The sequence below is a fragment of the Vulpes vulpes genome, chromosome 13 (genome assembly GCF_048418805.1).
Source record: "Vulpes vulpes isolate BD-2025 chromosome 13, VulVul3, whole genome shotgun sequence".
In the NCBI taxonomy this organism is placed as follows: Eukaryota; Metazoa; Chordata; class Mammalia; order Carnivora; family Canidae; genus Vulpes; species Vulpes vulpes.
Window position 1 is genome coordinate 105,506,299 of NC_132792.1, and position 14,282 is coordinate 105,520,580.

The 14,282-nt window shown below is 38.5% G+C and overlaps 1 protein-coding gene across 6 annotated transcripts in view; it reads left to right on the top strand.

Moving 5' to 3' along the window:
- Positions 1–14,282, top strand: part of MAPRE2 (microtubule associated protein RP/EB family member 2) — a 157,119-nt gene that overhangs the window by 85,730 nt on the left and 57,107 nt on the right. For all 6 annotated transcript variants that reach the window (XM_025996966.2, XM_072732190.1, XM_072732193.1 and 3 more), the window contains one exon: positions 7,862–7,989. In XM_025996966.2, the coding sequence (XP_025852751.1) occupies positions 7,869–7,989 (121 nt within the window). In that variant the 5' untranslated portion in view covers positions 7,862–7,868. The remainder of the gene's footprint in view (positions 1–7,861; positions 7,990–14,282) is intronic.

Here is a 14,282-nt window from a genome sequence, read left to right on the forward strand (position 1 = left end):
ATTCAAGTCTATAATTCATTTTAAGTTAATTTTTGTGTATAGGTAAGATGTTGGCCTAGTTTCATTCTTTTGCAAGTAGCTACACAGTTTTCCCATCACCATTTATAGAAAAGACTGTCTTTTCCCTATTGCACTTCTTGTCTCCTTTGTCAAACTAATTGATCATACATGTATGTGTGGGTTTATTTCTGGGCTCTTTATTCTCTTCCATTGATTTATGTATGTTAAATCAATACCATACTGGCTTTTAAAAAGATTTTATTTATTTATTCATGAGAGACACAGAGAGAGAGAGAGAGGCGCAGAGACACAGGCAGAGGGAGAAGCAGACTCCATGCAGGGAGCCTGACGCGGGACTCGATTCCAGGTCTCCCAGATCAGGCCCTGGGCTGAAGGCGGCGCTAAAGCACTGAGCTACCAGGGCTGCCCCAATACCATACTGTTTTGATTATTATAGCTTTGCAATATAGTTCAGAAGCAGGGGGCATGAGACCTCTGGCATTTTTCTTCTTTATTTATCAAGATTGCTTTGGCTTTTTGGGGTCTTCTGTGGATCCATACAAGTTTTTATATTCTAGTTCTATTTTTAAAAAAATGCCATTGGAATTGCGTTGCAGCTGAGATTGCTTTGGGTAGTATGGACATCTTTACAATACTTTTCCAATCCATAATCACAGAATATTTCTACATTTATTGGTGCCTTTTTCAATTTCTTTCATCAATGTCTTGTATGAATTATTTTAATCCCTACCTTCAGGAAGATGAAGAATCCACATTTGTCAGGGAAGGCTATAATTCCTCCCTTGCCTCCCTCACAACATTCTTTCAAGGATCAAAATGGGAGCATGAAATCACTTTAAAATAATAGAAAAATTCCTTGTGTTATCCAAACATTTCTGAATAAGCAGGGGCTAGTACTTTTACCTTTGTATTGTAATCTAGATTGACAGCCAAGAAATTATAATGAAATTTTAGGATTTTAGAGCGTGTCCACAACAAGCTAAGGTGATTAAATATGCTTTTACCAGCCTTGAGTTTAACATTTGGAAAAAGATCAATTTTCTTCTGTGAACTGTTTAGTCACCTAAATACTTTAGACTTGAATGTATTGAAGTTGCATCTGTAGAAAAAGTGGGAGTTGAAGGAATTAGGAAGAGAAAAGCATGAAAGGCAGAGCAGAAATAGAACTCTTTTTGTGCCTTGGGGCCACCTGACTTGCTAGAGGTTAGGAAGAGCACCAGCCCTTCTGCAGAGAAAGGGCCTGGACCCAGCACTCTCTCTAAAAATCAGAAGGCATTGTGCATTTGGATGGGATACTAATAAAGGGAGCAAAAAACAACCATAAAGTGAAATGAACTGCAAGTATCTTGGTGAAATTTGGAGGAAGGTTGATAAGAATATTCTAATCAGCACAAATTGTAAATAGAAATTAACTGTATTGGTTCCATTGCTATTAGCATGAAGTAGGTATGGAAATCTATTTAATGTGTTGTTATCGTTTTATTTAAGAAAACATAAGAAAATAGAGGTACCCCGTTGGCTCTGTCAGTAGAGCATGGTCTTGAGGTCATGAGTTCAAGCCCCACGTTGGGTGTAGAGCTTACTTAACAAAAGAGGGGAAAAAAGCAAAGAAAACTTAAAATCTTCCTAACCTTTATTCACTCACCTTCATCTTGGTCTGCCCTCCATTCTGGTTTTCCCACAGGTCCCCTAAAGCAAGTTGCTCTTATTGCTGGGGTTTCTGGAAACTGCAGCTGTGTTGGTTACAGAGGGGGTGTGGTAGAGGTTAGAGTGGTGAGTCTAGTAACTAATTAACTGGAGTTTTTCTAAAGCAAAAATCAGATGCTATTTAAACGTTTATAATGGTCTTCCTAACGTAATGAGCTCCTTCAAGGCACATAGTACTTTACCTGCCTTTTTGAGCTGATGTCTGTTTAGATATGGAAAGTGTGTTGACCTTAGGTGAATGTTATCAGTAAAGACTCAGAGGAGAGTGTGATTGATTGGCAAAACCTCCAGCCAATGAATGACTAGCTTCCCTGTTCTCAAGGATTTCTTAAAAGCAGTTGTAACTCACCCACCTGTTCCTTTGTCTACACTTCTGTTAGGAAACCACAGAACATCTCTACTCGCTTCTATAGGGATTATCTCTCTAAATCGCAGGCCTCATTGGATCTCTCCTGCTTTGTGTTTAGTTGTTTTCAAATCATCTAGACAAAAAAAATTTCATCCCAATTTGGCTGGATGTCATCTAGCACAACTCTAGGCCTTGCAGCCTCATCTTGGAGTGATAGGTTACATGGTAGAGCAAAAGCTTTCCAGTATTGCCTGAAGAAGAAACCATCAGAAGAGTACATCAGCTGCCAAAAGTTTGCCAGCAAATGAAAATTACTGCAGGCAGTTCAAAATGTTCTAAATTTTGAATTACCTTTACTAAGATTTTTATAACATTTACATAGTCATATGTTATTAACCAGATACTCAAAAACCTTTACAAGTGTTGTAGAAAAGCAGTAACTGTGGTCCCATTATCTGAAATGCCAATACCATGAGTTTTTGTGTTGTTTTGTTTTGTTTTGTTTTCAGGTCTTCAGGGGAAGAGACTTTAGAGATGAGGGTGCTTTTGGGGATAGATAGATATTTATTTTACATTTATAAAAAAAAAAAATCTGCGGGCACCTGGGTGGCTCAGTCAGTTAAGTGCCTGCCTTCAGCTCAGCTCAGTGATCTCCAAGTTCTGGGATCAAGCCCCACCTCGGGCTCCCTGCTCAGTGGGAAGCCTGCTTCTCTCTCTCCCTCTGCCTCTCCCCTCCTCATGCTCTCTGTGTTTCTCTCTCAAATAAACTCTTTTTTAAAAATCTTCACTTAGCACAGTAGGTAGAAAGCAGATTTTTATTGTTATAGACATAATAAGCACTTAAACACAACTCTTTTTTAAATATATAGGTTTTTGTATAAAATGAGATTTTTCGGTCCTATATAGCCATGCTTAAAAATATTTATTTCTAAATACCATTTGTGACTAAACAAATAAGGAACCCTTGGAGAAATAACTGGTTCTACATGTAAGGCAAGAAATGTCCAAGTTGGGCCTGGGATATTTTGTCATACCAGAAAGCAAAGAAGTGATCAAAGACTACTGGGACCTTGTCAGAAGAACTAAAAAACCATCTTAAATAAGTTCTTGCAAGCTTACCCCCAGTGGAGATATAAACTGTGGTGGGTTGAAATGTGAACTGAAACATACTTGCTATGAGTTCATAATTATACTTCAAGAATAACCTCATTAGTAATGTTTGGAGAATATTAGAGAACTACCTCATTATTTTGAAAAATGGTAAATACAGCAAATCAGACATCTGCCCTGTCTTTGTTATATTACCAGTACCTCAGAAGGGAAACTTCTCTTTGTAGAATTATTCTAGGTGATAAATCAAAATAAATAATAGTATATGACTCTAAAGTCTCTAAAGAATTGGTGGATCTAAACAAATACCATTAACAGCTAACAGTATCCCAAAGGGAGTCAGACATAGGTGTCTCCTGATGGAAGTTCAAACGCTGCAAGGTAGTCCTGCCTCCAAACCCCCAAATAGAACTTGAATCCTATCTGGCCTGTAGATCAAATGGCCTATTTATAGGAACAGAAAGGACAGAGGAATATGTCAAACCACACCAATGGGATGCAGTGACCAAAATCCAGATTGTAGAAACTGTACAAGGGGATCCCTGGGTGGCTCAGTGGTTTGGCACCTGCCTTTGGCCCAGGGTGTGATCCTGGAGTCCCGGGATCGAGTCCCACGTCGGGCTCCCTGCATGGAGCCTGCTTCTCCCTCTGCCTGTATCTCTGCCCATCTCTCTCTCTCTCTGTGTGTCTCATGAATGAATAAGTAAAATCTTGAAAAAAAAAAAAAAGAAAGAAAGAAACAACTCAGTTCCTTAAACAATAGTAAAAAAAAAAAAAAAAAAGATTGCAAGGAAAATATTAGAAATGGAGAAGAAATCTATAGATAAAAGAAATTTACAGTACATATCAAAGAATCACAGTGTATGAACCTTATTTGTCCAGATTCAAACTAAAAAAAATATAAGACATTATAATGCATATTTGATATTAAATTATTTGGGGGGCACCTCGGTGGCTTGGTTGGTTAAGCATCTGCCTTTGGCTCAGGTCACAATCCCAGCATTCTGGGATCAAGCCCACATTGGGCTCCCTGTTCAGTAGGGAGTCTGCTTTTCCATCCCTCTGGTCTTGTGCCGTTGCTCACTCTCTCTCTCTCTCTCTCAAATAAATCTTTTTTAAAACTAATTTTATTTTGGGACTCCTGGGTGGCTCAGCATTTGAACCTGAGCCTTTGGCTCAGGGTGTGATCCCAGTCTCGGTTGGGGTCAAGTCCCACATCGGGCTCCCTGTGAGGAGTCTGTTTCTCCCTCTGTCTATGTCTCTGCCTCTCTCTCTCTCTCTGTCTCTCATGAATAAATAAATAAAATCTTAATTTTTTTTAAATTTTTAGGTGTGATAATGCTATTTGAGTTTTTTTAATGGCCTTATCTTCCAGAGACAGATACTGGAATACTTGTAGGCAAAATGATAAAATGCTTGACACTTATTTCAAAATAAACTGGCTTGGGGAATGGAGAGTAGGATTTGGGGCAGAGACTATTGACTAGTATAAATGGAACAGGATTGGCCAATATCGATAACAGTTGAAGCCAAGAAGTAAACATAACTGGTTTTTTATGTATTGAAAAACTTTCAAGGTAAGTTTTATATAAACGCAATTTTTCTTTTTCTTCTTTTTTTAAACGCAGTTTTTCAAAATAGAAATTGATACACACATTTTATATAAAATTATGCAAGTAAGGTACCTGGGTGGCTCAGTGGGTTGAGCATTTGACTCTTGATTTTGGCTCAGGTCATGATCTCAGCTTCATGAGATTGAGTCCCATATCTAGCTCTGTGCTCAGTGGGGAATCTACATGAGCTCTTGTCCCTCTGCTCCTCCCCCTGCTTGTGTTTTCTCTCTGTTGTATTTATAAATAAGTACATAATTTTTTAAAGATTTATTTCAGTATTATATGCACAGAATTAGTAAAGTTGCAGTTTCAACCAGGTTTAAATTTTTTTTTTTCCCCGTGTACACCTGTTAGAATGACCAAAATCTAAAGCATTGACAATATCAAATGCTGGTGGGGATGTGGAGCAACAGAAACTCTCATTCATTCATTGCTGGCAGGAATACAAAAATGGGTACAGCCACTTCGAATAGACATGACAGTTTAGTAACTTCTTGTAAAATTAAGCCTACTCTTATCATACATCCCTCTTTGGTATTTACCCAAATGAATTGAAAACATATCCACACAATAACCTGCACATAGATGTTTGTAGCAGCCTTATTCATAATTGCCAAAACTTGGAGGCAACCAAGATGTCCTTTATTAGCTGAGTGGTGCATTCAGACAGTGGAATAGTCAGTACTAAAAAGAAATGAGCTATCAAGCCATGAAAAGACATGGAGGAACCTTAAATGCACATTACTAAGTGAAAGAAGCCAATCTGAAAAGGCTATGTGCTGTATGATTCCAACTGTATGGCATTCTGGGAAAGGCAGAACTATGGAAACCGTAAAAAGATCTGTGGTTGCCAGGGATTGGTGGGAGGAAGGTATGAATTAGCAGAGCAGAGAGGATTTTTAGAGCAGTGAAGCTGCTCTGTATGACACTACAGTAGTAGATACATGCCATCATGTGTTTGTGACAACTCCTAGAATGTACAACACCAAGAGTGAACCCTAATGTAAACTACGGACTTTGGGCAAGAGTGAACCCTAATGTAAACTACGGACTTTGGGCAATTAGTGAACCCTAATGTAAACTACGGACTTTGGGCAAGAGTGAACCCTAATGTAAACTACGGACTTTGGGCAATTAGTGAACCCTAATGTAAACTACGGACTTTGGGCAATTAGTGAACCCTAATGTAAACTACGGACTTTGGTGCATCAGTGTAGGTTCATTGATTGTGACAGATGTACCAGCTGGTGTGGGGTATGGATACTGGCAGAGGTTGTGTATGTGGGGAGAAGAGGGTATGGGGAAAACTCGATACTCACATTAAATTTTACTGTGAAGAGCTCTAAAAAAGTCTGTTCGTAAAAGGGAAACTAGGGATCCCTGGGTGGCGCAGCGGTTTGGCGCCTGCCTTTGGCCCAGGGCGCGATCCTGGAGACCCGGGATCGAATCCCACGTCGGGCTCCCGGTGCATGGAGCCTGCTTCTCCCTCTGCCTGTGTCTCTGCCTCTCTCTCTCTCTCTCTATGACTATCATAAAAAAAAAAAAAAGAAAAGAAAAGAAAAAGGGAAACCAGTTATACAAAACTATAGATAAAAAATATTTTAAGCAAGACTTTTTCTGTATGTATCACCCTGATGAAAAGTTGGGGAAAGGAGTCATGCAGTGGTCAGAAGAAATGTATTAATTAAAGGGAAGACTCGTGCATTTAGGCAGTACATATCTCTCAGATTATTCAAATGTTTTTATTTATTTATTTTTTGTGAAGACTTCATCCAAGGCTGTTAGAGCTAAAGAATGCTAGGTGAGGATTTTTTCCTAATGAAACCTGCATGAAGCCTGTTTCAAAAGTGGATGTTCTTAGAAACTGATTTTTAAAGTTGGTAGCTTACATAGTTTGCCTACAGCCCTGCTTACCTTCCCTGAGTAGGGGGTTGGGGGGCACATTGCTGCATTCAGCATTTGTATTAAAAACCTACTCTGTGTCTGAACTTAACTAGTCACCAGGTGTATACAAAGAATAAAATGGAAAAAAAAAATCCCTGCCCCCGTGGAGCTTCTATACTAGGTCTATGAGGAGAAAAAGAATAGAAGATAAAGATGATGCCTCTTTGATGAAGCAGATAAGGGCATGCGCCTCACAATTGTCTGGGGGAATGGTCCTTGTTGAAGCCACAGCAGTGCTAAGGCCTTAAAGAGCAAGTGAGCTTGAAGAATTCAAGAAACAACCTGGAGGCTGTCCTGAGGGAGTAGAGTGAGGTAAAGGGTAGTAAGGAAAGGTGTCAGAATATATGAGGCCTGCTAAACCTTGGTAAGAACTTTGGATTGTACTGTAAGATGAGTAACCATTGGGGGATTTTAAACTAAGGAGGGAAAGCATCTGAATTTTGTCAGTAGAATCACTGGCTGCTGGATTGAGAATACATGGTGGGGGGCAAGAGTGTGCATTGGGAGACCCAGGAAAAGACTACTGCATAGCATCAGGTGAGCATTGACCAAAGTTTGAAAATGCTTTGAAGGTAGACCCAATAGAATTTACTATTCATCAGATGTGGTGGTGAGGGATACCGAGGAGGCAAGAATGGACTTGGTGTTTCTAGCCTTTGCAACTGGATACCTTACTTAAGGTATCCTTACTTAAGGATACCTTTGCAGAGGTCCCATTTACATCTCCAAAGAAGACTACACGAGGGGCACTGTTGGCAAGTAATGAAAGTATGATGAAATTACATATAAAGATGAAGGGTAACTCCAGTGCATGCTGTTATAGACCTGATAACTTTTTAATACCATACATAGATTTACAGATGACAGTGAGATGAAGTTAATGTGAGAAAATAGGTATCTCAGAACCTTAAAAGCATTAGAGTCCAGCGGAGGGAGATGTACTGCGTGCATACATGAAATTTAAATGTGTCTTAGCAAATATGTGGAAGAGAGAAGAGAAAAAAGGCTCAACCAAAGCAGACTTTTTCCATCCCTTAGAGTTCTGCCAAGGATCCTGACCTTGAATAGGATCTTTTATATTTTGGAGTTAATATTTTCCTTGTTTGTCTTTTTCTAGTTGGGGAATGGCGGTCAATGTGTATTCTACCTCGATAACCCAAGAAACTATGAGCAGACATGACATCATTGCATGGGTTAATGACATAGTATCTTTAAACTACACGAAAGTGGAACAGCTTTGTTCAGGTAAGAGATTCTTTTTTTAACTATGTGTCTACTTAAATGTTTACTGCTTATCTTGTTGAATGTTATTTTATGAACTACAGATGATACATCTTAGGTAGGAAAAATATTTATCAGTATTGATACATGATTAAAGGGGGAAGACTTAGGTATAATTAAAGAATGTGATCATGGGCATCACTGCACCCCCTTCTTAAAGAAAAAAAAACCTTCCTACAGGAGAAAATTCATTCTTTTTCACAGTTGATAAAGTTCTTTCTGTTTTTGCTGCATCCTGTCTCCTCAGTTTCTCCATCTCTTCTCATACCCCCCCATGCCTTACTCCTACAAAATGCTCCTTGTTCCCTACAGACTACCTTTTTGCATCCCATAACTTTTTTTCATGCTATTTTTGCTGAGAAGGTCTTTCTTTTCATTTGTGTCCAAATCTCATTCACACTTAAAAATTCAACTCTGTTGTCACCCCTCTAAAGAGTTTCCCAGATCTCCCAAGACACTGTGCCCACTCTTCCAAAGTAGCAGTGAACCATGCTGTGTTAGAGGGTCCAATTCCCACTCCCTTGAAGGCACCAGAAGTCCTTGAGGACAGGACTGGGTCTTATTCTTGGTCAGATGCCTACAGTGGCACCATGCCTGGTAGATCTGCAAGGAATGCATATTGAGTTTTTTTTTAAATGATTTGACTTCAGTGATAAAGTAGGAGCATGTTATAAAAACATGCCACTGGTAAAGTAATTCATTCTTAGAGTATTTATCAGAGAAACTGTCTTCCTTTGGATATAGGAAGTGTTTTCTTCTTGTGAGTTTATAGGTAGGAGATTTCTTCTCTGGTTCTGACATGGAAATAGTATTGGAAAATATTCCTGAAATGTATTCATGTTAAATTCCACAAGACATGACAGCTACAAGAGACTTGGCAGATTCAGCTGCTGCAGTGGTGTTGGTACAGTGGGACAACTTTCTCCAGTCGTTCCCAGGGGATCATGCATAAAGAGATTTCATGAAGTGTAGTCAGAATTTGGAAAACCCCCAGCAGCCCCCCTCAGATAAGCCTGAGTCCAGTGCCCATAAGTGACTATATTCTCCTTTGTCCGGTGAAGTTTTGAGAATAGACTCTTAGAAGACAGACTTCCATTACTATTGACACCTCTTCTCTCATGATCATTTGTCTCCCGAGGAACACGGTGAGGTTGGCTAGAACCAAGGCATTACCTCATTCACCCTCCTTGTGCCCAGGCCACAAACATAAGTCCTGTGATTTGTGAGGTCAATAATGGAAGCTCACCAACCAGTTCTTTGCCCTTGAGCACAAGCTAAAGAAAAGCTGGCTTAGACCGTGATGATTAGCAAGGTCTATATCATTGGCCTATTGACATAACTCCAACAATGACTATGAGAAACAGCCCCTGTTGTTTTATCTCATTCAACTGCAGATCTCTACCCAGCCCTATTTTATGGAACTGTTCTTGCTGTGCATTCTAGAGCACTCCAGTATTTTACTTTTAATCTGCTGGGAGTTAAAAAAAAACAAAAACAAAAACAAACAAACAAAAAAAAAACCCAGAGTTTTCTGTTAGCAATTCCTTTGTTAATAGCGCATATCCCCTCAATATCGTAATTGTTTGTAGTTCCACTTTTCCACAGTGCCTGATATATTCTGTTCCCTCAGAAATGTGCATTTCAGGAGGAATGAAAATCAGTTTGCAACTGCTAGGGGCAAAGACAGAAATATGGATCTTATTCTCAAAGTGGGTGTATGCACATGTAGATAAGGGGAATGGGGATTGGTTATCAAGAAAAGAGATGAGAAGGAAGGAGTTCAGTGGTAAAGGAGCCCATGAACACCTTTCTCTGTAATAAGCATAGAGGGTTTGTGCTAGCAAAAGCAATGGAAGGCAATTAGGATTTTTAAAGATAAAGTAGTAATAGATGTAATAAATGTTGAAGTTATATATATATTTTTTTTCTTTGCAGATCTTTCACATGTCTAATAAGGCAAATTCAGCAAAATTTTAAGCTACATTTGTGAAATATTCTTGTACAGTTCTCTTAAAGCATTGGTATAATTTTACAACCATCTGTAGCTATGTTGCTATCAAGCGTGGTTTGATGAAACCTGTAGAAACCATTTTGATCACTACTGAACAGATAATTTGTGTTAAAATAACTCACAGGCTACCTATGGTTATGAGGTTGATGATTCAGAAAAATAGATTTAAAGGTTCCTTTCTGCTCTGAAACAGTTTTTTGCTCAAAAAACTATTGTATAGAGATTAACATGGTTTTTGGCCTAAATCATGTTAATCTGTGTAGTACAAAGACAGGTCTTTAATTTTAGGCAGTAGTTTCCTCAAACTGTGGACCATATGCATTCATAATCTCCTATGGGGCTGCTTAAAAATGCAGATTCTTAGGATCCTTGACTTTCTAAATCAGAGTCTCTGGATATGAAGCCTAAAATCTGTATTTTAACAAGCACCCCAGGTACTTTTGTGCTGTAGCCAAGAGCTTGCAGTGCATTTTAGAGAAACCCCAAACCACTAAAAATGAAGTAAGAATATCCAAAACCTATTGGGCACAGTTTCCTCATTCATAATTTAGTCTGTGACTCTTCTCTTCAGCAATGGCGTTTAGCAGGAAGATGCTATCTTTCTAGTTATTTATTTATGAGTTTATTTATTTATACCCTTCATTGTTCTAGAAGACATTTAAAGCAGCTAGGACAGTGCTTTTAGGATAAGAACAAATAATGGTGACCTAAGTGATTTCTCTGGCTTCTAAGTAGTCAAATTCTTGGATAATATTTTTTTCTTCAACCTCTATTTCAATTACTTCAGTTTATTGTGTGTGATTGTATTTTAAGTATGCTATGGGAAAATACACAAAATAACTTCACGTATTTAAACTGATCTTTTTCCTTATTCAATACCATTATTTCTTTTTGCTAAAGTCTTATGCTTTAATTCTGGCAGTTCCCCTGTGGCATTTTTCCCCATTTACATTATTTTCTATTTCTTTATTTCCTGCTAAGAGATCTCCCCCCCAGCTGATACTAAAAGTAACATCAGCTTTTCTTTAGCTCATAGAGAAGTTAAACTACTGTTTCACATTTGTCTTCCTTTTTCTTCAGAATTCTCTGCCTTTACAGAACATTCATCTGTATACAAACATTTTAAAAGCTCTTTAAAAGAGAGGTAGTGTGAGAAGGCCTGACTTGGAGATAGATTGCAATAAGTTGCAAAAACAATGAAAATGACTCTTCTCTCCTGTTATTTTATCCCAAGGATGTAACCTTATGAAAATTTCCTTTGAACAGTAAATATGGGTCAAAGAATCATAGGCACTTTCAGTTTGCATTCATTTCTGTGAAAAGCAACCTTTACCTTTCAGGTGAGAGATTGGGCTTTATAAATAGAAAGCAGTGTATCGGTGGATGTGAACACTGCCTATAATAGCAGGATACTGTACTGCTCACCCAAATCTGTTTTAAAAATGAATAAGGGGGGGGAATAAAAATGAATAATACTGTGGATTTCCCATAGTTGAATAGGGGATTGAATCACATAAAATGCCAGATTGATTCAGCTTCAAAATAATTGTTTCTAGTTTAAGTGCTGGTAAAATTGCCAGTGCTCTTTGTGGGGTGAGATGCTGCTTGTTTACTTCAGTACCAGCTCAAACCAGTGACTATAAGGTACTCAAGATGGAGGATGGGCAGCATGGTGCTAAAAATCCATACCAAACAGCTTTAACAACTTGAGATACCATGTTAGAGATGACAGAAAAGGTAGCAGATCATATGGAGAGGAACGGAAAGAAATGGAAAGAGGAATTTGATGGGGGTGGAAGAAATATACCTTTCCTTTTTCCTCTGTGCCCCTCGTCCCCTATTCTAACACACCAGATATTCTTTGAAACTTTTGGCATCTGTTTTTCTGTGTCCCCATCCTCTCCTGCCTACTTGGGATCTAAGCAGCAAAGCCACTGGGTCTGCTGCTGAGTCACTGCCTGGGCTTGGCCAGCAAGCTCGAGATCACTGGCTCTCCCATCCCTCCAAAGCCTAGCACAGACTGGCCTTTCTCCTTCCCAACCACTCCACAGGACAAGCAAACCGCGGACTTATTACACATGCAGAGATACAAATTGGATGTCAGGTGGGCACTGCCTGGACCCTCACTATGCTGGTTAACAGCTCAGCTATCTTCCTGAGCATTTTAGTATTTTTAGTAAAATTCAATTGGAATTAAACTTTTTTTTTTTTTTTTTTGGATGGAAAATTTAGGTATTCTCTTCACAAGCTTAAAAAGAAAGAAACACGATCAGTATTTGATTCAGTTTCAATTTGTGCTTCTCCAAATTGTTTCAAGCTCTGCCTTGGATCAAGTTTCTCGTATTTTTTTCTTCCGGGAAAGCTTCTAGATTCAGCTGGTCATATTGCAGTTACTGTAGTCACAACTCTGGGTTCTTGATGGCTCTCTGGAGGTAGGCTTCACAGAAACGCTCAGGGGTTCACAAAGGTGTGGCTCTCTGATGCCCCGGGGCTTGTGCAGGTGCTGGGAGCCTAGCAGAATATTCTTTGTGATCATTTCTGGCTGCAGTCTGTTCCTGTTAAATAGGTTAATCCCATCCTAGTGTGATGTCCCCTGTGTTTTTTTTTTTTTTCTTCTGTCTGCAGAGACCTCTTTCAGAAGGACAGGTTAGTGATGAAATCAGCTCAGTCTAAATTTAGTAGACCTCTTGTTGGCTCTCTTGAACTGAAACCAAGTAAGGATGTTTCATCAGTGTCTGTCAGTTCAAGACCTTACTTAGTTTTATAAAGTCAGATTGTTATTTGCTGTAAGAAAGTTAAGTCATCTTGGATTGTGTTACTATGGTTATAGATGTAATTATATTATAATGGAATATTATTCATGTTTGTGACGTATTATGTAGAGAGGTAGGATTTTTGTTTGGAGTTTTCTTTGGTGACAGGTTTTTTCTCTAGTTTTATTTTAAAATCCATTTACTTGTTCTTGGTATATACCAACTAGTTGAAGAGTAAGGGGGAAAAAGGAAGTTGGGTAGTGGGTGGAGTGGTCCAGCCTCAAGTTTAATCACTACAGTGGGCAATTATACTCCAGTGTCCCAACTAACATGCAGAATGAAAGGGAATTTGTTTTTTGAGCAGAATATGGTATATATTCTTTTTTTTCCCTTCTAAATTTGTTTATTTACATATATGTTTTTAAATTCTTTATTTAAATTCAGTGTAGTTAACATATATTGTATTATTAGTTTCAGAGTAGAATTTAGTGATTCATCAGTTATGTATGTATAACACCCAGTACTCATTGCATCAGTGCTCTCCTTATTACCTATCATTCAGTTACCCTTCCCTTCCTGCAGCCCTCAGTTTGTTTCCTAGAGCTTAGCATCACTTGTAGTTTGCCTATTTTCATCTTATTTTTCCTTTCCTTCCCCTGTCTTCATCCATGTTGTTTCTTAAATCACATGAGTGAAATCATGTGGTATCTGTTTTTCTCAGACTTATTTTGCTTAGCATGATATCCTCTAGTTCCATCTACATTGTTGTGAATGGAGAGATTAATTCTTTCTGATGGCTGAGTAATATTCCATTGCATATATATATATATACACACACACACACACACACACACACACACTATATCTTCTTTATCCATTCATCGATCAACAGACATCTGGGTTCTTTCTATAGTTTGGCTATTGTGGATATTGCTGCCTTAAATATTGGGGTGCATGAGCCCCTTTGAGTCACTAGGTTGTATCCTTTGGATAAATACCTAGTAATGCAATCACCAGGCAGTAAAGTAGCTCTATTTTTAACTTTTTGAGAAGACTCCATACTGTTTTCCAAAGTAGCTGTACCAGTTTGCATTTCTACCAACAGTGTAAGAGGGTTCCCCTTTCTCTGCATCCTTGCCAATATTTGTTGTTTCCTGACTTGTTCATTTTGGCCATTCTGAGTGGTGTAAGGTGGTATCTTATTGTGGTTTTGATTTGTATTTCCTTGATGCCAAGTGATGTGAAGCATTTTTTCATGTGTCTGTTGACCATTTGTATGTTGTCTTTGGGGAAAAGTCTGTTCATATTTTCTGCCCATTTCTTGACAGGATTTTTTGTTTTTTGGGTGTTGAGTTTGCTAAGTTCTTTATAGTTTTTAGAGACTAGCCCTTTATCTGATAAGACATTTGCAAATATCTTCTCCCATTCTGTAGGTTGCCTTTTAGTTTTGTTGACTGTTTCATTTGCTGTGCAATACTGAAAATAAACATAAG